Source organism: Stigmatopora argus, chromosome 7 (assembly GCF_051989625.1).
Source record: "Stigmatopora argus isolate UIUO_Sarg chromosome 7, RoL_Sarg_1.0, whole genome shotgun sequence".
NCBI classification, from domain to species: Eukaryota; Metazoa; Chordata; class Actinopteri; order Syngnathiformes; family Syngnathidae; genus Stigmatopora; species Stigmatopora argus.
Genome location: NC_135393.1, coordinates 17,760,942 through 17,786,186, shown reverse-complemented (window position 1 = coordinate 17,786,186; position 25,245 = coordinate 17,760,942). Strand labels below are relative to the sequence as shown.

At 37.3% G+C, this 25,245-nt stretch overlaps 1 protein-coding gene across 9 annotated transcripts in view; it reads right to left on the bottom strand.

The window, feature by feature from the left end:
• inpp4b (inositol polyphosphate-4-phosphatase type II B) overlaps positions 1-25,245 on the bottom strand; it is a 142,709-nt gene that overhangs the window by 110,803 nt on the left and 6,661 nt on the right. For 5 of the 9 annotated variants that reach the window (XM_077605746.1, XM_077605740.1, XM_077605735.1 and 2 more), the window contains exons 3-5: positions 15,266-15,377; positions 12,095-12,293; positions 1,114-1,158 (exon numbers count right to left, since the gene is read on the bottom strand). In XM_077605746.1, the coding sequence (XP_077461872.1) occupies positions 1,114-1,158; positions 12,095-12,167 (118 nt within the window). In that variant the 5' untranslated portion in view covers positions 12,168-12,293; positions 15,266-15,377. Of the gene's footprint in view, positions 1-1,113; positions 1,159-1,572; positions 1,592-2,387; positions 2,638-12,094; positions 12,449-15,265; positions 15,378-16,924; positions 16,974-25,245 lie in introns of those variants that run through there. The other 4 variants (XM_077605736.1, XM_077605738.1, XM_077605742.1 and 1 more) reach the window with 4 other exon arrangements.

Here is a 25,245-nt window from a genome sequence, read left to right as displayed (position 1 = left end):
ATTAAAATAGAGACACTGTGTGAGACCATTACCTTTTACTGACAGCTTGCCTTTACCTGATTGGCTACCGTTGATGGTGATAGAGGGCCATTATGACTGATTCTTGATTTATTTATACAAAATATTTAAATAAAAATTATGACTAATTATACAAGTATGAAAGCTAGTTATTGTAGAAATGTTTTATTTTTTTTTCAAATGCTCTGAAACACGAGACAATGCCCTCAGTTTAAATGAATTGGACCTGTATCGTTAAATATATTGTATTTATTTTTAATTAATATTGTGTATTTGATTTCTTAATTTTTAAGTTTTTTTTCTAAATTTAATTAGGATTTTTGATTTAACACTATTTACTGAATACCTTTTGCTTCCTATCTATTCATTGGGGGGAAAAATAGAAAATAGTTTATTCTTTAAAATGTCATTTTGAAAAATTATATACAAAAAAAGCAATTTCTAAAATGTCAGTGGTCGGTGGACTTTTTGTGCCCTTGATCATGGATGCATGGGGATTTTGGAGAAAGCAAGCCAGTCACAAACAAGCGCGGCGCAGAGCGAACTGTTGACATGTTGACGAGAGGACGGCTTGCAACTTTGTTTTTTTGTTTGGAGATGTCCTCATTCATTTTTTATTCCACCCGAGACATGAGGAGTTCTATTTCGAGACATTCTGCAACAAAAATCCCACTTGCTTATAGAAATGTTGTTTGCTAACTTACTTTTCTGCCTATATTCCTCGATGTCATCCATCTTTGTTTCTTGACTTTCAAGCAGGAATGATCCAATCATGTCATATTTTTTAAAAGATCAGTTGAAAAAAAATGGCTTAAAAATTGGATTTCTCCTAGTATTGACGGCTATAGACGTCCAATTCAACTTGACTGGGGTCTGGAAGCCGTGAATATGATAATTAAATGAGTATTTTTCAGCAAACAAGGCCAAAACATATCAAAACAGTTTCTAAAATAATATATATAGTATTATGTAGATGCTGAGATCCGCTGTTTTTGTTCAGCACTTCAGGTTCCCGTGCAAATTAATAATTAAAACTGTGAATCTATATAAAATGATCTCATGGGGCAAATAGGGCAAGAGAAAAAATTTGCTTACCAAGGCTGAACTCCAACTGAGGCATCCTGAGGGAGCAAGCGACACCTTTAAGGGGGAAAACAAAGTCTATGGTTAGACAATTTGGATTAAATAGTTTGCACGTTTAAGGCCCAGAGAAGATTTTGTGGAAAGATACATAAAAAAAAAAAAAATAATAACTTAGTTAGTTTACTTTCTAAGTGAAACCTTGCCATTTATAGAAAAGAAACTAAAACCTTTATGGTTTTGAATGCTGAATTGAATGTTTTTTTTTAATTGCCATACAAGTACAATGAGATTTAAAGTGTCACCACAAAGTGCACAAATAAATAATCAAAAAAACTGCTTTTGTGAAATGCCTACATTTAAAAGATAAATAAGTAGGTTGATGAGTTGAACAAAAACAAATAGAGTAATCGTTTGATCGCCAAAAAAATACAACTAATCTTGTTAGAGTATTTAAAAAATAGACCCACGCACTTTCATGAATATTACAATGTTACAATAAGAATAATTTATGTCACGGTATGCCTCTATAGTTGGAACCGATCAACGTCGAGGATTCCATTCATATGAAATCAAATGCAGGAGTCGAGAATCATTGTTTATATCGTGAGTCGTATTTTGAAACTGAAAGTGGGTCAGAGGCGGAAGTGCGTCATTCCGGGGAGATTTTACCGTACAAGTTCAAACCGGAGGCAGAATTACAATAACACGGCGCAATGACTTATTGATTGTATATTTATTATTAATATTTATAGATTTTTCCACTTCATGGTGAAACTTTAAATCTTATTATAATTGTATAATGACGATAAAAGCATTCAATTCGAGTGAAACGACCCCCATTGCGGGCTCCATTAACATTGAATCTACTGAATGCTATGTAAATATTTTCCATTTACGCCCCTCGACTCTATAAACAAACACAACCATTGTGAAACTTATAATTAATCTAGGGTAAATATCAAAAACAGTATTTCGCAAAGGAGCACGTTTGGCTAACGAAGTCTTGTCATTGCTAGCAACTCTTCGTTATCATGTTGTCATTTGTCACTCGGTCAAAGCAGTTTTTTGAGTTGGAGTTTGATTTATTAAATAAAGGGACAGTACACATGAATGAACAAATTCATATTTATGCTAATGAACATATATATTTAGTCAAAACAACAGAATAGTAGCCAGCTGGTACACTTCTATGTACACCACGCTTAATCGGACGGGGGTGGTGATGTCCGCATTGAACACGTATTTTTTCGATAAAACAATTGAATTTCTTGAAAAAAATAGCCTACCTTCGCTTCCATGTGCTCCGGTAAGTTACTTTAGCTTCCTGAGACAGCAAAATGGGATTCTAACTTTGTTTTTTAAGCTTTTTTTGTTTACTTTGTGGAGAAAAAGATGGTTGCTAATGCTACAGTCAAATCCAATCTGTTCGTTAACCCACACGTGCGTCGCATAGCTCCGCCCACGCAGCTGCTCCAATCAAGGAAAGAAAACCTAACCGGGAAGACAGTGGTTCTTTCTTCCGGTTTGCGTCGGGATCGATTCCCACTTGGTGGCGGTGGGATTGAGTGCGACTGGTCTACAGTATGCTTGACCCAAGATCGACTGGCGACCAGTCAAGGGAACTGGTAGTTAGCAGCTGGTGTTGAAAATTAATCAAAACTTGAGAGCACAACACAAATAGTAACTTATTTTGAATATGACATTGCGTTTCAAAATAATGGTTGGATAACTTTCAACATTTTATTTTATATTTTCCATATAAATTGCTGGAAAAGAACCCCACAATGCTTGATTATTTTTATAATTATTATTTTCGTAGTGGCGGAGAGTGGTTAGTGCACATGTGTCAAAGTGGCGGCCCGGGGGCCAAATCTGGCCCACCGCATCATTTTGTGTGGCCCGGGAAAGTAAATCATGAGTGCCGACTTTCTGTTTTAGGATCAAATTAAAATGAAGAGTATAGATGTATATTCAATTTCCTGATTTTCCCCCTTTTAAATCAATAATTGTCATTTTTACTGTGTTTTAGTTCAAAAATCATTTTGTAAAATCTAAAAAATACATTTAAAAAAAAGCTAAAATAAAAATGGTTTTATATCTATAAAAAACAGAATATTGAGGGCTTGTAATCCAGTTCTTTTAATCCATTTATTATATATATATATATATATATATATATATATATATATATATATATATATATAATATTATATCTAAAATGGTCCGGCCCACGTAAAAAATCAAGTTGACATTAAAGCGGCCCGCGAACCAACCCAAGTCTGACACCCTTGGGTTAGTGTGTCGGCCACACGGTTCTGGGGTCGAGGGTTCGACCCCAGATGGATCCTCACTGTGTGGAGTTTGGATGCTCTTCCTGGGCTTGCGTGGGTTTTATCCGGGTACTCCGGTTTCCTCACACATTCCAAAAGCATGTATGCTAGGCTAGGCTAGCTGGTTGAACACACAAAATTGCCCCAAAGCGACAAGTGATTGATTGTTTGTCTTCTTGTGCCCTGCGATTGGCTGGCCACCCACTAGCCGTTTACTGGGATAGGCTCCAGCACCCCCATGACAAGCGGTTCAGAAAAATGTCATAGTTTTGATCCAAAATGCGTATTTAGTATTTTGGTAAAGGAAGATTGGTAGTATTTTGCAGCTCTGATAAGATTAAAAATGCGCTGGGGAAGCATTAAAAAAAGATTGTGAGCCAAAATGGAGTTTCAAGTGACAGTTTCTCCTGCGGGCTCGACATCTGGCAGCGTCTTAGCCTTCCCAGCTTGAAGAGCTCGCCGCTGCCGCAGCTCCACGTGTCATCCGAGCTTATCAAAGTTTCATCAGCGCAGGCGAGGACGTGATGACAGCGTCCCGGGGAAAAAAATGGAAAAAAACTTTATTTGGATAGATAATTGGACTGTCTGCTTCACTGGGGATTGGTGTGCATGTTAAAGTTTTTTTTCCATTTTTTTTTAAATGGATGTTTGGGCCGAGGTTATCGTTCAAAATGAAGCAAATGACCCAAGCTAGAAGGGAAAACGCGCTTTTTTGAAGAGAAGATGAAAAATGAATGGCTAAAAGAAGAAAATATGGTATTGTATGATCACAAAACTCAATAAAATTGGTGTTTTGGTAATATTAGCATTTTAAAATGAAACTGAATAGATTTGGGAGTTGGTTATTAATTTATTTTTAAATCTGTTACCTGATAAATAAACCAGCATAATTAAAAATGAAAGCTAAATTGAAAGAAAAAGTTTAAAAACATGAATATGTGCGAAACCTGATTTAATGGAAAAGTATAAACTAAATAAAACACAATTTTGATGAAAAATCTAATTTTTTTCACCCTTAATGTGGTGGTGTTGTCTTAATTCATGTATTGTTTTTATTTAAGGCTTTAAACCTTATACCATATGTAGTTGCTAAAATGCATACTCGATAGGTTCGAGTCTGGGGATTTGCCTTCAATCATATTGGACAAAATGTTTTGTCCACATATTTCATGAAACTAAGATACTTTACTACAATTGGACATGTATTAAAATTGCTACTTTTAAAACCTTTTTTAAAAAAGTGAACATTTGCAAATTTAAATCTGTTTAATTAAATTATGATGTTTCCAGAAACTTTATTTTGGTAGTATGTTGAAGAAAGGTCATACTGAGGTCATATACAAATTTAAAATACCAATCTTCCTAACGAGAAAATACAAATAAGCGTTATGGTATCAATTTCATGTTGGTAAAATGCATGCTCGATAGGGTTTACGTTTGGGGAAATTTCATCTGGAATCCCGCTAAGGTCTTTAAAAATAGGAATGATAATATTGGCTGAGATTTCTGCGCTCATTGGGATAATTGTGTTCTTGTTTATTGCTTTAAGGCTTTTCCGGATGTCACTACCATTTGTATTAGGATCTTTCATTGCATTTGTCAAAATGTTTCTTTCTGGCAACAGCTGCTGTTTTTCTTGCTCCACGCATTTGACGTCTGTTACTTTGCACATCGCTGCTTCTCTTCTTCTTCAGGCAATTCCAGATGGTCAACTTTGGCGCTATTTTTCCCCATTTTCATCCGTAGACGGCGTTTCACGCTTGGCGCATTCCGAGTGGGAGGGGCCGACCGGCCGTGAGTGATTATGTTTGAGTGCCGTGGGCGGGAATAGATGTCAAAGCCATTGTGATGGATCTACATTTTCCGTACCGCTTATCTTTGAGGGTCGGGGGGGGTGCTGGAGCCTATTTTTTGCCAACTATGGGCGGGAAAAGGGGGATGCCCTCAATGGGTTACCAGCCAATCGCAGGGCCCCAGGAAATGGACAACTATTCACGCTCAAAATCATACAAAGGAGTAATTTAGTATAATATTAGAATTTCGGGGGGAGTGGTTAGTGCGTTGGCCTCGCAGTTCTGGGGTCACGGGTTCGATTCCAGGTGGACCTGAGTTTGCGTGTTCTCTCCGGGTTTGCGTGGGTTTTCTCCGGGTACTCCGGCTTTAAAAAAATAAAAATAAAAATAGAAGCAATTTGTCTCAGTGTGCCTCCGCATGATATAAAATGATTGGTCACCAAAGTTACTCTGCCGGCCCGTATTGTACTTTTCCCAAGAATCCCAGTTTGTTTCCGCGGTCCATTAGCGTAGCCGATGAGCCTCGGCGAGGCCGACGGCGTCCCGGCCCGTCCCCGCGAGAGGATTTTTCGCCAGCTCGCGTCCGGCCCAGATGTTTCCTCCGTCGCTCGGCGAACGTGATGAACGAGATAGAGCGCCGGTGACTGATGAGTCGCCGTTTTGCACGGCCCCGCAGGACAACGGATAACCAGAAATCCTCGCGCCGTCACTCGTGGAGATTGCGGCGTTTGCATAATCTGCAACCAATGGCGACATCTATCATTTGTGGCATTTTTCGGAAGGAATCCGCCACCGCCACTAATGACACGTTGCTGTCGACCGCGGACACAAAATGGAGGGAAGCCCAAAAACGGTGGCTTGGTTCAATCAGTCGCTGTCATTTGAATGGAACTTCTCAGGAATTTACGGGGTGGAGTCTTTTTTAAACTTTCGCTATTGAGGAATAAGCATACTCTGGTTATAGCCTGTTATTTAGAATAGCTATAAAAATGTTAATTTATCATAGTTGTGTTCATACAATATACAACCAAGAAATTTCCCGAATCGAATCAGATCTAATCTAAAAAATAATCTAATCTAATCTAAAAATTAATCTAATCTAAAAAAATAATCTAATCTAATCTAAAAAAATAATCTAATCTAAAAAATAATCTAATCTAAAAATAATCTAATCTAATTTTATCTCATTTTGTCTAATCTAAAGAATAATCTAATCTAGTCTAATCTAAAGAATAATCTAATCTAGTCTAATCTAAAGAAGAATCTAATCTAAAAAATAATCTAATCTAATATAAAAAAAATAATCTAATCTAATCTAAAAAAAATAATCTAATCTAAAAATAATCTAATCTAATTTTATCTCATTTTGTTTAATCTAAAGAATAATCTAATCTAGTCTAATCTAATCTAAAGAATAATCGAATCTAGTCTAATTTAATCTAAAGAATAATCTAATCTAGTCTAATCTAAAATGAAGAATAATCTAATCTACTCTAATCTAATCTAAAGAATAATCTAATCTAGTCTAATCTAATCTAAAGAATAATCTATTCTAATCTAAAGAATAATCTAATCTAGTCTAATCTAATCTAAAGAATAATGTGATATAGTCTAATCTAATCTAAAGATTAATATAATCTAGTCTAATCTAGTCTAGTCTAGTCTAGTCTAATCTAATCTAGTCTAGTCTAGTCTAATCTAACCATGGAATATTTTTATACCTTTGGATTATTCAACTCAATTTGTACTGAAGATGATTCTGATTCAAAATACTCCATTTTCTGGCGTAATTTTCTGTCGTCTATTTTGAAACGGTCCAGTTTTAGCTGTTTACAAAACTATTGTTGAAGACTTTATATTTGACTTCTAACCAGCGCAGGTTTCCTAGTCGATAATTATTTTGGCGCGTGATTTTGGAAGGATTTATGCTAAATCCGCGCCCAATTTTACAAGGATTCCCGCCACATTCCGGTAGCGGATGATTCCTTTTTTTTTTAACCTTTGCACCCGGCTAAAATAAGATTTCGCGCCGAGGATCAACTGGACCGAAGCAATTGCGCTACGGCTAATTAGAATCATTAAATCCATTTCGGCTCGGCGACAATGGCAGAGCGGAGACGAGGGGCGCAGGGGCGCCGCTGACAATCGACAGGCGACGACGGCTTTAGGAATATGCTAATGAGGCCGGCGAGGCAACCCGCAGATGCGACTCCCGTGGGAGCCCCAAAAGCAAATGAGGTGCACAGCGGTGCACTTTTTCATGAAGGCTGGATGGGGGGAAAAAGACAAGACATCTATCTATAGGGGCCTGCCAGGGGAGGAGCCAGTGAATGATTAGGTTTCAATGCCATTCATTCCTTTGATTCCATTCGGCGGCAGAGGCGGGGCTAGCGAACGGGCCAATCGGGGCCTCCGAGGGCTGCCAAAATGTCCTCATAATCTGACTTTGTGGGGACAATTTTAATCTAGTTTTTCAATTTCAAACTCGAGTTGGTTAACAATTTCATTTTAGATATAATATTTAGATTTTTTTTTAATTTGATCGAAAGCCCTAAATATTCAGTTTATTTTGTATTAAACAATGTTTATTTGAGATTTTTTTTCTAGTGAGGGAAAACATATTTTAATATTTTTTTTTAATTTCAAAAGGAAACAAAATATATTTTTATAATTATGTTTAATATTAAAATGGAAAACAGAAAATATTTGTGTATATTTATTTTTAGATTTGACAAAATGCTTTTTCAACTAAAAATACCAAAAAAAATGGATTAAAAAAATTACATTAATTGATTTAAAAAGGGGAAAAAAATCGAGAAATCTAACAATATATACATACATTTATCATCTTCATTTGAATTTGACCCAAAAACGTCTTTTAATTTTTTTTTTCCATTTCAAAAGGAAAAAATATATTTTTTTATAAATATGTTATATATATATGAAAACTGAAATCATTTGTATATAGTTATTTTTAGATTTTACAAAATGCTTTTTGAACTCAAAAGAAAAAAAGAAAAAAATTGATTAAAAAATTGCATTCATTGATTTAAAAAGGGAAAAATCGGGAAATATAATATACATCTATCATCTTCATTTGAATTCGATCCTAAAACTGAAAGTCGGCACTCATGATTTACTTTCTCGTGCCGCACAAAATGATACGGCAGGCCAGATTTGATTTTTATTTCTACTTCAATTATACCTTTTTACAATTTACATTAATTTTCAGACTAAGGCGCACATCATAAAAAGGCAATTTAAGGCCATTTTAAGGGAGCAGCTTATACGCATGCAAAGGGGCGGCTTATATGCGAGTAGAAGTTGCAGATAGCGCCCGTTCCAAATAATTTCCAAAGAGCTCTGATAAAGACGGCCCTGAGTGCGGCCATGGCCTCCCTCGCCTTCTTTGCCTTCTTTGCCTTCTTTGCCTTCTTCATGAATACATATTACATGGGAAAGCCCTGGCGCCTCAACAGCCCCCGTTTATATTCCCAACGCTATTTACTTTGGATTTGGAGACGATATTAATAATTCAAGTGTGTGCGCGCCAGCACAGCTCACCGCATTAGTTTGATGTTGTCCAACGCCGCTCAAGTTGCTTGTTGGCGGCTCATTGGCCGCCATTCTTGGGGATGAAAATCCTATCCGTTTTGACCGGCCGCAAACGATTGCGGCAAAAATTAGCCGAGCCTAGCCTCTCCAATAGGTCAAGGAAAATCATTTTTTTAAAGTATTATAGAAATATTTTTCTTTTCCGAGAAAAAATTAAATTAAATTTGTGCTTCTTAAATATGAACAAACATTTTTTTCAAAATTAATTGACTTTGCTGTAATTTATTTTATTTTATTATTATTTCGACCAGAACAAAAAATGAAGCATATATTTTTGGGTTATTTTTCATTGAAAATATATTTCTACTAAAACAATGTTTGATACTTTTCAGCCATTTTTTGCTTTTAAATACAAAATAATTGTGTTTTTACAGTTTGACTCAGACACTTAAACGTCTTGACGTAAGTAAAATACATCAAATAAAAGTACTTATTTTTAGTTTCTGCTTTTAAATAGTTTTACAATCCCACACCATTTTTCCCTTTTCCACCCAAGAAATTGCGGCGCCAATTTATGACGTGTTCAGCTGTCAAAAATGCAATTCTCTCATGACATTTAATCGGTTTATCCAATCAGGAGAAAAACATGGAATTTTTGTTTTCCCTTTTCCACCCTCATTTTCCTTCCTCTTTTTAAAATAAATGTAAACCCCGACTGATAATCGTTCTTCTTCTAAAGAAAAAAAGGATTCCAACACGATCATCCATCCCTTAGTCCACTCTGGAGTATAACATGGGAATTCCTTTCCCTTTTCCACCTAAAACAAAACCAGACACTATTGGCTATTCATGAGAGCATTCCAACATTGACGAGCCATCCCCCGCCACGCCGCATTAGAAAGCTAAAGCGCGAATCCAGGCAACGAGCGTTACCCGCGTTTTTGTGCCGTCAGCGCGGATGACGAGAAGGAGGTAAACCATGTCACCTTGCCACCCACCGATATCACGGGCCTGTCAAACCCGCGTTGCGTGTGCAACATGCAAATTACCCGCGTCCCTTTGCTCTGCTTGGGCAAACAAAAACGGAGGCGCAGCGGGGCGACCGCTTCGCACCCACACACCTGCCACGCGTCATTCGCAAATGTGACAGATATGTAGGACTCCAGTGTGAAAATGCAAATGGGGTTAATTACGCATTTGCCGATTGGGGTGGGAAAAACGGGTAATGAGGACGCCAGGAACAGTTATTTGGACAGTTGATTAAATATTGATTATTTTTTGGGAAAAAAACTAATGTGTCTATTAAAGTTGGGACTATTATGACTATGATAACTGTCATTTTCCTAAGTGGTCCGCAGAAGTAGGGAAATATCTGATTTTGATCATACAGATATATTTAGATTATTTTTATCTGAATTTCCGGCCCGCTTACGCTGACAAGGGTCGCAAGGGTGCAGGAGCGTACCCCAGCTAACAACGATCAGGAGGCGGACTACACCAAAATGCATTGCCAGTTAATTTAAAAGTTAAAAAAATAATTGAAAAAAATTCTGATAAATCAATTCTGAGAAAAAAAAATCTAAGAAAAAAATTCTGATAAAAAATTCAGATTAAAAAATTCAGATAAAAAATTCTGATAAAAATTCTGATAAAAATTCTGATAAAAATTCTGATAAAAATTCTGATAAAAAATAGTGCTTGCATTTTATTTTCCCTTTACTAAAAAAAATAAAATGAAATAAAAAATATTTAAATAGGAGCATTTTTTCCCATGAACAATGTCCCCAGGTAATAAATTGACTCCAAATCGTTGTTGATTAACAACGTCTTTCACAAGTGTCGTCATTCGCTAAAACGGGCACTTAAGTACGCGAGCGTGCCGACTGCAAAGTTCTTTCGACACCAGCGCTCCAGCAAATAGCAGGCCTGGCCAAAATAACCCAAGAAAACCCGCTCATTCCCACACACGAACACCACTACTGTGGTTTCTTCCTCCAACCACGCGGATGAACCCCAAACTATTACTTAAGCAGGCACTGTTCCACGCCATAAATGTAAGCTTGCTCGAGAAACATGCCCACTACAACTTGTTTGGTCCTTCCACTGAGAAAGGATGATGGTGGCCCAATGGTGGAAAAGGGAAAAAAAACATACGCAATTCTCCTTCATGTACAAAATGATAGATTATTTAAAAATCGTGTTTTGAACAGCCGACACATGTCATCAGTCAGCATCATTCTAAGATGGAAAAGGGAAAAAAATAACTACCATACTGTTCTGAATACCAAAAGTTATAGGCATTGATGGTCATGTCGGAACTCTATTTGGAAGAGTAGAACACGTCATCACTCGGCTCCCCATTCTATTGGTGGACAAAGAAAAATGATTGGGTGGAAAAGGGAAAGCCACATTCAATAGGATTCTCCTGAATTCGCAATGTGATAGATTGCCACGCGGGAATCCCATTTCAAACAGCAGAATGCTTATTCATTAGTCGCTGTCCCATTTTTTTTCGGGCGTGAAAAGGAAAACAAGGAGGTGGAACTGGTAAAACACCCTCCCAAGAGAAAAAAAAGACATAATTTTTTAAAACTATTATAGATTTTTTTTTCCCCGAGAGTAAATAAAAGGAAATTTTTGCTTTTAAATTTTGAACAAGCATTTTTTTTTTATAAATTACTTTACTTTGCTGTATTTTTTTTCTTTTTTTTAATCATTTCAACCAGAACAAAAAAAATGAAGCCTATATTTTTGGGTTATTTTTCCATTTAAAATATATTTCTACTAAAACCTTAGAAATGTTTGATACTTTTCAGCCATTTGTTTGCTTTACAATACAAAATAATTGTGTTTTTACAGTTTGACTCGGACACCTAAACGCCTTGACGCAAGTAAAATACATAAAATAAAAGTACTTATTTTTAGTTTCTGCTTTTAAATAGTTTTGGAATCACACAGCATTTTTTAAAACATCTTCCCACACTTGGTCAAAACTTTAGAGACACTTTCTCATCCATAAATTGGAAAAATGATCAACATCAACAGCAACCAATGAAAATTTCCTGTAATATACCAGAGTGCTTTTCCCATTCTCACCCGAACTCTTAATTCCGTTTCTCTAACTTCTTTCCCACTTCTAAAGGGATGCTGCATTTTTCAACAACATACCCACACACCCACCCACTATGGAATTTTGAGGATACGGCAATGGGAAAACATTTCATCCCAGCAAAACTGCTAATCCCGCCACCCCCAAATGGTGGCGGACACGTGGACGACGCCGGATACCCAACCGACAAACGAGCGGCGACTCACCGGTTGCACCAATCATCTCCTCCTTGCTCCGTCTCGTCCCCACCTTCAGGTCAACCACGCAGTATCCGTCCATTTGTCCGGCGTCCCCCCCTCCTCTCACCGCGGTCCGGGTTCCCCTACCTCCGACTCACGAGGCGGCTGGACGGGGGACGCTGCCGTCACGGCGATAGCGATCTGCGGCGGCATCCGAGGTGGCGTTCTGAGGAGAGGGAGGCGGGGGAGGGTGGCGAGAGAGTGGGGGTGTTATAGCAAGAGTGATGAGGGAGCCAGTGTGGGAACGAAAGAAAAAGCAGGACAGAATTGATGTTCGGGGCGATTCGCCGCTAGATCCATTAATCTATGGCTGCCCGAGCGCACCTAGACCACGCCACACAAAAGCCACGCGATTGTGCGAGCGCACACACGCCGTTTTCTCTCTCTCTCTCTCTCTCCTCACTGAATTCAATGTTCATTTTTCGTTCCACCTTCACGACCATTGACGGCGACAGACGTCAAATCTATTTGAAATGGCAGACAATGATGACTGTACACGGGAATTTTTCTAGGGGGAATTGTGGCATCTCATACCTGTCAACCTCTGGACCATTTTAGATATAATATTTAGATTTTTTTTATATAAATGGATTAAAAGAACTAGATTAAAATCCCTGAATATTCCGTTTTTATAGATCTAAAACTATGTTTATTTCAACTTTTTTAATATATTTTTTTAGATTTTACAAAATGATTTTTGAACTAAACACAGAAAATGGATTAAACAATTCCAATTATTGATTTAAAAGGGGGAAAATCAGGAAATTTTATATACATCTATACTCTTGATTTTAATTTGATCCTAAAACAGAAAGTCGGCACTCTTGATTTACTTTCCCGGGCCACACAAAATGATAAGGTGGGCCAGATTTGGCCCCCGGGCCGCCACTTTGACACATGTGCTCTAATGCACTCCTTAAGTGACTAGCTCCCTCTAGTGTTAAAGCTGACAAGTGGAACAGAATATAGGCTAAATTTAAGCTTCTTATCGGGGCCATAATCAATTATTTTTTCCTCATTTTCTCCTGGGCCTATAAAAAAATGGACATAATTTGGACACCCCTAGCCTACAGAACCAAAAACTGTCTCAAAACCATCTTCCTAGCTATATTTTCTAGATTTCCTAACATAAACAGGGACATAATCTCCACCGTTTGACCACAACAGCAAAGGAGGCGTGTCCACTGAACCCCCAAAAAGTTTCAAAATGAGTCCTTCTTGTCAAAATCCCCCAAAACGACTCCCTTATGACTTTCCTCACCATAGAAAATCGCCGTACATAGCGAATTTTTCCCAGTAAAAATTAAAGTGAAGCATCACGGGCCACTCCAAGTCAAGTACACAAACCCGAACGTGGAGATCCATAATAGTCATTAAAAGAGCCATTTGGAGACTGAACTTAAGCTCCACTACATCGCTCCTCTTTTGTCCGAGTCGAGTTTGGCCGGGAATGAAGATAGATTGGTCCCCGCCGAAGCAATAAGACGGCAGGTGAATCCATTGCCAGCTTCTGTTACGAACGCATCCGCTTCAACGCCGCCGTCTTCGTCTTAATGGAAACGTCCATCCGTTAACGCTCTAACTCGGCTTCTTTTAAAGGAACACGTGTTGTCTAATCTAAGTCGTCTGATAAAAGAGGAAGACCGCGGGGGGGTCGTTAAGAAAACCCACCGCAAGTTCATGCCAGAGGGAATAAACGTGGACTTTTAAGGAAAATTTGGTCCAACGTTAACCTCCGTTGCGGCTAGCTAATAAGACGCTATAGCGCAATTTGGTGCTTTGGCATTTATTATGAATGATCAGTTATAAAAATTACAGAATTTACTCGCATATAGGCCGCTTTTGTTGGCCCAAAAAATGATGACTGAATCAAGGGTACGGCTTATATGCGCATAAAAAGACGACACGCATGAAACTGCAAGGTGGCAAAGACGAAATGCCATAACGCAGGGGTGTCAGACTTGGGTTGGTTTGCGGGCTGCTTTAACGTCAACTCTATTTCACGTGGGCCGGACCATTTTAGATATAATATTTAGATTTTTTTAAATATAAATTGATTAAAAGAACTGGATTAAAAGCCCTGAATATTCAGTTTTTTATAGATATAAAACAATGTTTATTTTAGCTTTTTTTATATATCTTTAGATTTTTTTAAATGATTTTTGAACTAAAAACACAGAAAAAATGGATTAAAAAATGACAATTATTGATTTAAAAGGGGGAAAATCAGGAAATTTTATATACATCTATACTCTTGATTTTAATTTGATCCTAAAACAGAAAGTCGGCACTCATCATTTACTTTCCCGGGCCACACAAAATGATGCGGCGGGCCAGATTTGGCCCCCGGGCCGCCACTTTGACATACCGCAAGACAATACGGTCATTAATTTCAAAATAGAGAAAAGATAAACAGATAAAACGCTAAACCAAATTTATTTATAGCGTTTCACATGATCAGTTATAAAAATGACCGTATTTACTCGCATATAAGCCGCATTTGTCGGACAAAAAAATTGACTGAATCTGAAAATTTTAAAGAGGAAATACTTCATACTGATTTGAACATTAACGCGGAGAAAGATGTTTTTTCCCACATTTAGGGGAACAGTTTTTCCCTTTTCCACTCTCGTTTTCCCCCTTCCACCTACAAAATCTGTTTTTACCTTTTCCACCCTATAGAAAACGAGCCCATTTCTTAATTTTACATCTTTTTTTCCGCTCCCATCTAAATATAAGCTCACACACTAACACTATTTTTTCCCGTCTCCACCCGAGCGAAAACGCAGACCCATTGTCACGGTCGACTCCATCTCAGAAACCTTTTGGCAGGCGCTGATAAAATATTTAAGATGTTCTGTGATTAAAGTGCATTCCGCTCACCTTGGCGGGAAAATCCATTAACCCCGAGCGGATCGATGCCATCGATTCTAACGATAGAGATTGAGGGGTTGGGGATGGCGTTGGGGGCGGGTCAAAGTACAAGGCGAACGATACGCGGCATGGCGTTGGCTCTGTCGGGCTTTTTAGGTGGCATGAAATATGGATGGCGCCTGGGTCGGATGTTGGCGCAGAAAAAAGGCTGCCGACTACAAAGCTTGTTCAAGTATTCACACTGTTGTCAGACTGGGTACTCACGATACTTCTTTTCGCAGTACGTGCGGCGATCGACTCCATCAGGTTGCCAGGTTGCACATTTAGACAGCTTTTCTTGCATTTGGTTCCAGGGAAATTTTCAACGTGGTGGCATCTGGATAGTTGAGAAAAAAAGATTTACAGTTAATAACACACAACATAGAATAAATAAATATATATATACAGTGATAACTCGAATATCGCAGTAAATGTAGAGCAGACATAGATAATCGAAAAATCACGAAGTAGGATCACCCCTATTATAACTTTTCACATTTTTATGAACTTGATTTTTTTTAAAATTAATAGCAGAAAAAATCGTGAAGACGTGAATTTGCGTTAAGTGAAGTCGTGATAATCGAGGGAAGACTGTATATACATAGTTGTAAAAATATTAATAAATCACAAAATTTCTATTAGTAAATTATAAGTGCTAAACACCTTTTATTGTTTATAAATCACTTGGAGTTTTACTTAATGACTATGATCATTAAAAAAAAATCCTGAACACTAACATATTTATTTATTTAATTTTTTTTTGCTTTTAATCTGAAAATATTCAAACAAAACCGTTTTGCTTGTTAAGAATTCATCAAATGAGCATTTTTACTGAAATGAGTGCCGCCTGTGTATCAATAAAAAGTTTTAGAATGTCAATTAAAAAAAAGTAATCATATTTAGCACATTTAATTTTGTTTTTCTTACATATCAAAGCAAATTTCTGGTATTTAAAAAACAACAACACTTCAATTAGTAAATTATAGGTAAACACTTTTTGTTGTTTATAAATCACTTGGATTTTACCTTAATGGATAAAAACTATTACCTGATCACTAGTTTATTGATTAAAAAAATGTTTAATCTGAAACTACACAGACAAAACCGGTTTCCTTGCTGTCCAATAAGAATTCACCAAATGAGCATTTTGACTGAAATTTGAGCATATGCATAAATAAAAAGCTTTTGAATATAAAAAACTAATTAGAGCACATATTTGCTTCTTTTTAACCACAACAACTTAGCGAGAGCATGCTCATTGAACTTTGCATTTCTTACATATCAAAGCAAACTTCTGGCTTTAAAAATGTCTTTTAAATAAAACCTTTGTACAGCAAAGCATGCACATTAATGCTAATCCGACCCATTAGCGATAACATTCACCAGATCACAAAGCGCTTTAATACGAGCCAATCCTTCCCAATTCCCGTTTAATTCTGCTCCCGACACGGTTTCCGGTAGCGACTCGGAACGTGCCTTTCGTTAAGATGCTATCGCCACGACGACCAGCTTTGAAAATACTGCCGCCACGTTCTTTCAAGATATCTTGAATCCCTACATATCGCGATAAACTGGGCGATACGCGGGTGACGGCTCGGTTACAGAATTTGATCGATCGTTGTCCTGGTAGAATTGGGAAAAAATTGAATTTTTCAACTATCTTTGGTTCTCTAGTGGAGTTTTATGGGCTAATTAGCTTAGCGAAAGGCCGTCTGATGCTTGGCGCAATTACAGAAAAACAAATTGAGACAAGTACATCCATGCGTGTTCCGTGTTTTTCGATTATTAGCTGTTATAAAGATTCGGGTGTACAAGGGAGAGCAAAAATTCCAGTTAGGTGGAAATGGGAAAAGTAGGTGCAATTGGGAAAAATAATTTTCCTACCCAAAATGCAACGTGGATCGGCCGAATCCATTAAACAGCACCGCCATTTCTAAGGTGGAAAAGGGAAAACAAGACTTTAAAAACGCATTAGTTTCCAATTTATTAGGATTAAGTCCGACAAACAGCGGGAGCCGTTAGATTGCCATTTATGCCTATTAATTATTCAAAAAGTTTTCGCTCATGCGCCGTTTTCAATGCTTCTGCCGAACCAAAAAAAAACAAGATTGCGCTTCAAAAAACAATGTGGCTTTAATGAAGAAAACACGGCTCCCAGGTTTATTATCAGAGTTAAAAAAAACAAAAAACTTGACAGGAATTCTCCCCCAAGGTCCGCCATTGATTTTCTATCAGCGCTGACACGTCGCCCTGACTAATTTTACTCTGGGATTTAGTGCGGGCTACACTACACCTCAAAGTAATGCTATTTAATCAATGGAAAGGTATTAAAAAAACGTCATAAAAAACGTGAAGGCTCTTCAAAAGCACGGGGGTGCTAAATCGCCTTTCCGCTGCACATATTGTTCTTGTAATAACATCTTTCTTATTTAATTTTTTTCTCCAATTTCCCTATTGCGCTCCATTCCCAAGGCTTGCGAAGGGTGCCGGAGTCTATGGTCTCCAGGCGGGGTACACCCTGAATCGGTGGGCAGCCAATCACAGGCCACAATGAGACAAACATGCAATCATTCCTAGCTAGAGGCAATTTGGAGTGTTTGGCCAGCTAGCCTAGCTTAGCATATATGTTTTTGGGATGTGGGAGGAAACCGGGGTACTAAGAGAAAACCCACACAAGCCTGGAGAGAAGAACATGCAAACTCCACACAGTGAGCACCCACCTGGAATCGAACCCTCGACCCCAGAACTGTGGGGCCGACTTGCTAACGTCTCTCATTGTTAGCAGTAGCAGAGCATGGATGTTGTGGGAGTGTGGGAAGAAATCGGAGTACCCAGAGAAAACCCACGCAAGCCCGGGAAAAACTTGCAAACGCCAAACAGCGAGGACCCATCCGGGATCGAACCCGGAACTGCGAGGCCGACGCGCTAACCGCAAGGAGACAAAGGACAACTAATCTTCGCTAGGGAAATTTGAGTTTTCAATTAGCTTAGCATGCATGTTCTGGGGATGTGGGAAGAAATCGGAGTACCCGGAGAAAACCCACGTAAGCCTGGGAATAACTTGCAAACGCCAAACAGCGAGGACCCATCCAGGATCGAACCCTCGACCCCGGAACTGCGAGGCCGACGCGCTAACCACAAGGAGACAAAGGACAACTAATCTTTGCTAGGGGAATTCGAGTTTTCAATTAGCTTAGCATGTATGTTTGAGGAATCGAACCCTCGACCCCAGAACTGTGAGGCCGACGCGCTAACCACTTGCCGCCCGCCCGCCCGGCAATTTTTTTTTTTTTAAATCCAAATCAAAAGGACGAAAAGAAAAATGAGCATCAGAACACCCCAATTTGTAGTTCTCTTTTCTTTCCCAGCCTCTTATTTTCCCTTTTCCACTTAACAAATCAGAAGGCCGAGCGCTAGCCGAGTTTGGCAGTAGAAAATGGGATTTGGATATTGCTGTCAAGTTTGCCAGTCAACAGCAGCGGCCATTTTGCTTTCCCCTGGGGGCCAACGTGGCACGTGTACTCTATAATTCCATCAGGTTAGCCAGACAAACGCTCCACTAGACGACATGGCAGCTACACGCTTTAGGGTCATTTTATACAAGTGGACGGGGCTAACGTGTGAACAGCTGTGACACCGACACCCACACCCACACACACACAGGCACACACATACAGCAGTGATTGATGAGGGGCCAAAGAAGAATGGAAAATGAGCCGCGTTACAGCAGGGAAGTTGACTTCGGCCACTGGTTCCTGAAAGCTAATCTTCTTTCTATCACTCTCCATCCAACCACGGATGCGTTTTAAAGCTATCATCGCATGTCTTCCAGTCAAATGAACATATTTTTTTTTTGTCTTGGGTTCGATTTTTAACCAAATAAATTGCAAATATCAGCTGTCAGGCTCTTTAACAAAAGAAATGGCTCAATGTTAAGACCAACTGTATGTATACATGTGCATCTATGTGTATGATTTAAATATATGTATATATATATACATACATAAAAATTAATTAATAAATATACAAATAAATAAATAAGTGTGTTGCTGAAAGAATATATATATATATATATATATATATATATATATATATATATATATATATGTGTGTGTGTATGTATGTATGTATATGTTTATATATATATATATATATATATATATATATATATATATATATATATACACACACATAATACACAAAGAAAATACAAATGCAAGAGGGTGAGACAGACACAGCAAAATACATTTTAGAAATAAATATATAGGTAATAAATAAGTTAATAAATTATTTAATAAATATATATATATATATATATATATATATATATAAATAAATAAATAAATACAAAAAATATATATATATGTATTTTTTGTTTTGTTTTATTTATATATACATACATATATATATAATACAAAAAATACACGTATATATATATGTATTTTTGTATTTTATTTATTTATCTATATACTTATTTATTAAATAATTTATTAACTTATTTATTACGTATCTATCTCTAAAATGTCTTTTTCTGTGTCTGTATTCTCACCCTCTTTCTCAGTGAAATTTCCCGAATACGGGATGAATAAAGTTATCTAATCAGAGTACCTGGAGAAAACACGCAAAGTGAGGACCCCCCGGGATCGAACCCGCGACACCAGAACTGCGAGGCCGACCCGCTAACCACTCTTTTTCTTTTTCCTCATTTTTTTGTTTGATGCGGCCGAGAAAAACAAGAGTGGACTCAACGTTCGTCCTAATTGAAAACGACGAGATCTCAACGGCGAGTCTGGAGACGGTCCGGTCCGTTTGGACTTTGAATTATTTAGCATTCTTCCACACACGCGGCTGCAGTCAAATGGGCGCAGCTGGAAAATGACTCTGGCCCAATTAAATTGCTATTTGCCGAGTAAACGCACGGTCGGCGAGCCCGAGACGGCGCCGAGGTGCTTCTTTGTCACTTCATATGCAAAGTGGACGCTCGCCTCGCCTCGCACTGTCAACATGAACTCGGCCGTCTCATCTGCCGCCTTCGACAAAAAGCGCCCAATGTTAAATATTCAAGCGCTTTTCTGTATTCCGCATGGCTCTCGCCGCTTAAAAATGAGATTCCCTCGATAAAATCGATGTATTTTAGGCATCGGAAACGTAGTTTTCCTCACAAATAATTTGCGAATAAACTCTGACCTCAGAAACATCCACTACCTGCTTGGCATTCTGAAGTTTTAAATACCAAGTTGTGTTGAGAATTTGTTGTGGGAATGAGTAAGAGAGCCGAATTGATATATAAAATAACAATTGACGGAAATAGACGTGCAATCTATTTCAATTGGAAGGGGCTGACCTGCTTAATATTGACGTTTTATAGAAACAATTACATTGAGTATTTGTTAGTAGTAGTAATTCTATTCTATAGTAGTATAGAAGTTAGTAAAATAGTGGAATTGTTATTTAAAAAATAACAATTGACGGCTATAGACGTCCAATCCATGGGGCTGACCTGCTTAACATTGACGTTTTATGGAAGCAATTACGTTGAATATTTGTTAGTAGTAGTATTGTAGTAGTTATTCTATTCTATAGTAGTATAGAAGTTAGTAAAATAGCGGAATTGATATTGACAATAACAATTGACGGAAATAGATGTCCAATCCATTTCAATTGGGAGGGGCTGACCTGCTTAATATTTAATTTTAATAGAAACAATTACATTGAGTATTTGTCAGTAGTAGTATTGTAGTAGTTATTCTATTCTATAGTAGTATAGACGTTAGTAAAACTGCGGAATTCTTATGAAAAAATAACAATTGACGGCTATAGACGCCCAATCTATTTCAATTGGGAGGGGCTAATCTGCTTAACATTGACGTATTATATTGAGTATTTGTTAGTAGTAGTATTTTAGTAGTTATTCCGTTCTATAGTAGTATAGAAGTTAGTAAAATAGCAGAATTGTTATTGAAAAATAAGAATTGACGGAAATAGACGTCCAGGCTGACCTGCTTAACTTTGGCGTTTTATAGAAACAATAACATTGCGTATTTGTTAGTAGTAGTATTGTAGTAGTTATTATATTCTATAGTCTTATTGAAGTTAGAAAAATAGCGGAATTAATATTGAAAATAACAATTGACGGAAATGGACGTCCAATCCATTTCAATTGGTAGGGGCTGACCTGCTTAACATTTAATTATTATAGAAAAAATGACATTGAGTATTTCTTAGTAGTAGTATCGTTGTAGTTATTCTATTCTATAGTAGTATAGAAGTTAGTAATTGAAAAATAACAATTGACGGCTATAGACATCCAGTCTGTTTCAAGTGGGAGTGGCTAGATGTAATTGAAATAAAGTTGTATATACTTATACTTTCATTCGGGGCCTCCCACTTGAAACGGAATGGACGTCTACCACCGTCAATGACAGCAAAAAAACGGTCTATCTTTTAAAATAAAAAAGGAGTCGTCATGTCGTTCCTTCCAAAAAGACTTTCAAAGTCCTCCTCCGCAAATAAAGCAGGACAAAAATGGACCCAAACTGAACAAAGTTGTACTTTTTCCCTGACATAGATAGATCATAGATAAGCCTCGTTTTTGGGGAAACCGTCCATTCAGTACGGTCAAGTGAATATTTCTAGCCTAGATATATATAGATATATATATTTCTATAAGGGATGTACCGCAGAGAGTAGGTTGGATACGCAAAAGGTGAAGCTATTTTAGCTGGCTTGATGTATGACTGCTGCAGCCACTGAAGGGAATTCGCTTTAATGGAAAATGGAAGGGAACCAGTGGGGGGGGGGGGGGGGATTTTTAGCTAGGCTTTTTTTGTTGTTGTTGCTAGCTACCAGATTCGTACCTCGACTCAATAAAGGATGGTCACAGCATTATACGTAAAATGGCGTAACACCGCCATGAAAATGTTTATCTTGCACTTTGATACTTGCACTAAAACACCGTAGCTAATGCTACGTAGCTAATGCTACGTAGCTAACATGCGCTACCTCATTTCCTTTGTAATGTATTGTATAGCATTGTATTGTTTTGAACTCCTTTTAGGGCCACTTATTCATGTGTGAAGCTTTAAATCTCATTATGTTGACTACCTATTTACTCATTATTATTTATTATTTTGAATTTGTTATTTATTGATTATTAATCTGTTCGTTTGTTTGTTGTTGTTATCTATGCACTTCCCTACTTATTCCTGTTGTTGTCTACTTATTTATTGATTCATTATTATTTATTTATTTGTTGTTGTTATTTGCGCACTTTGTGCTGAAGCTTTAAATCTCATTACATTTGAATAATGATAATAAAAGCATACTATTCAAATGTTCATCTTGAACTTTGATCCTTGCACTAAAACACCATAGCTAGCACTAGCTAGCACGTTATGCTAACCACTTTAGCCACTTTTTTTTAACCTCGCTTCATTTTTATTGTATATAACTCTTTTTCGGAGTACTTATTCATGCATGAAGCTTTAAATATCATTACACTTGAGTAATGATAATAAAAGCATTCAATTCAATCCAAATGTTTATTTAGAACTGTGATACTTGCACTAAAACACCGTAGCTAGCGCTAGCTATCACATTGTGACCTTGTGTTGCTTTAACAGTGTTACTCAAAAACTATAGTTAAAGGACACTTTTGACCTCACTTTTCTTTTACAGTGACACAATTTTACCAATTTTATCCAGAAAGCCATTTTATTGTTGTTCCAGTGTAATAAAAATGTAAAAATATGTGAAAAATGACAGTTATTAGACGAAAAACTATAGTTAAAGGACACTTTTGACCTCACTTTTTCTTTTTCAGTGACCCAAATTGACCCAAAAGTTTCACTAATTTTACCCAGAAATCCTTTTTTCTTGTTGTACCAGTCTAATAAAAAAAATCTTATTGTAAAACCATGTGAAAAATGACCATTATTAGACAAAAAACTATACTTAAAGGACACGTTTGACCTCACTTTCTTTTTCACAGACCAAAATGGAATAAACTTGCAGTAATTGGATCTAAAAAGCATTTTTCTTGTTGTACCAGTGTAATAAAAAAAAAATCAAATTATAAAAATGACCGCTATTAGACGAAACGGGGGAAGAAAAATGTACACATTTTTCCTGGCGATCCAGTCGGTCGTTTTGACAAATATAGACGACGGCGAAGGATATAAACAAGACGGTGACGTGACATTTGGGAAGGACGCCGAAGACTCAAAAATAAAAAAAATATGTCATCTTTGATGCCGGAGTGCTCGCTAGGAAAATAAAATATGCTACTCATTATTCATAGAGGCGTTGCGGACTTGGGAAGTCACCGTTTTCCTTATAAATATGTTTTAATGACACCTAGCATAGCCCGAAAAAGCTTCAAAATAACATATTTTTGCCTACGGATGCATTTTGAAGCAGAAATTTTAGAGTTGGACTTTTTGCGCTGGCGTGAGATGGTGTTTTTACGCTTTTTTGCTATTTTTTATTTGCACTCCACGTGAGGGAACGGGGCAGAAACGCGGGGCGAAGATGAAAGACGACGCACGGAGTCGGGCCGACCCGTCGCCCCTCTATCAGCGCCGGTTGTCACGGCAATCCGGCACCCAGCTGGACGAGCGCCTGGGCTCGTTTTCAAGCCTAATGGGATTTCCCGACACTCTGAAAACAAACTTTAACGCCTTCTCGGCTAAGGGAAGGAAGAAATTGCTTGGTTTATTGACCAAAAAAAAAAGAGGAGATTTGAGTCCGTCTAGGAAAGAGGAAAGCTGAGGACAGTGGCAGTCATTTTGATTATTTATCATTTGGAAAACATGATTTTTTTTTTGGATCCCAATGTAAAAAATTGACAGATTTCTATTTTGCCTATAATATTAGAATTTACTTCCTGCATTTGACTTTTTTTTTTTTGATAAAAAAAAGCCTCATTTTGGTCGCAAGTGACTTTTTGTGGAAAAATGTCATTTGTTGACTATCATAAATTTTTGGCCAATTTTAATCCCAATGTCAAAAAGGGACAGATTTATATTTTGCCTGTAATATTAGAATTTACTTCCTGCATATAACATGTTTTTTTTCTTTTTTGATGAAAAAAAAATGCCTCATTTTGGTCGCAAGTGTCTTTTTGTGGAAAAATGTCATTTCTTGACTCCTAAATTTTTTGCCGATTTTAATCCCAATGTCAAAAAGGGACAGATTTTGATTTTGCCTGTAATATTAGAATGTACTTCCTGCATTTGACGTTTTTTTTCTTTTTTGATAAAAAAAATGCCTCATTTTGGTCGCAAGTGTCTTTTTGTGGAAAAATGTCATTTGTTGACTATCATAAATTTTTTGCCGATGTTTTTCCTTCCTGATTTTTTTTTTTTTTTTAATACAAGTTTGCTTAATTTTGCGCCTTAATGTCTACCTCCAATTATTTGTTTTACCTATACAAGTGCCTATTTCACTTTTTGGTTAAAAAAATAAAAATAAATCAGTCTTGTCAAATCGCAATTTTTTCCTACCAAAAATGTTGGCCTTATAAAACAGCGGTTTTTCTAGAATGTCTACCTCCAATTATTTTTTTTACCTATACAAGTATCTATTTCACCTTTTATTTTTTATTTTATTTTTTTAAATCACCTTTTTTGTCAAATCATGACTTTTTCCTACCAAAAATGTTGGCCTTATAAAACAGTGGTTTTACTCCCCATTTAAAAAAAATGGATTTGAGTAGTATGGCAAGTTTACTATTTTTTTTTTTTACAAGAATACTGTTTTCCTAAAAAAATAATGCGGCTTGAAGTCTTTTATGGGGGAAACACGAGTCGCTTGATATGAGAGTCGTAGCAACCAAACTTCCTGATGTTGATGTGTTTTCCTTTTTTTGTAACGCACGCAATGTGTGTGTGTGTGTGTGTGTGTGTGTGTGCGTGTGTGAGTTACGGCCCAGCTGTCCCACGCGCAAATAATAATAATGACTAAGTGCATAGTGAAATGTGATGCATGTGTGTGGCGGCAGCGAATCCATCATCCCTCCTTAATAGATTGTATTTCCAATTTTGCTTCCACGCCAGCCCGGCTGAGAAACGCCTCCTCGCTTATTTCAGAAGCCACTAAAAGGTCTTCCGGTGGCTTCTCGTCTTTCTTAGCCATTTTCACGGACTGCGCCAATTAAATCGTTAGCCGTTTTCAGACAAGTGACAATTATTAGTGCGTCATTTCTT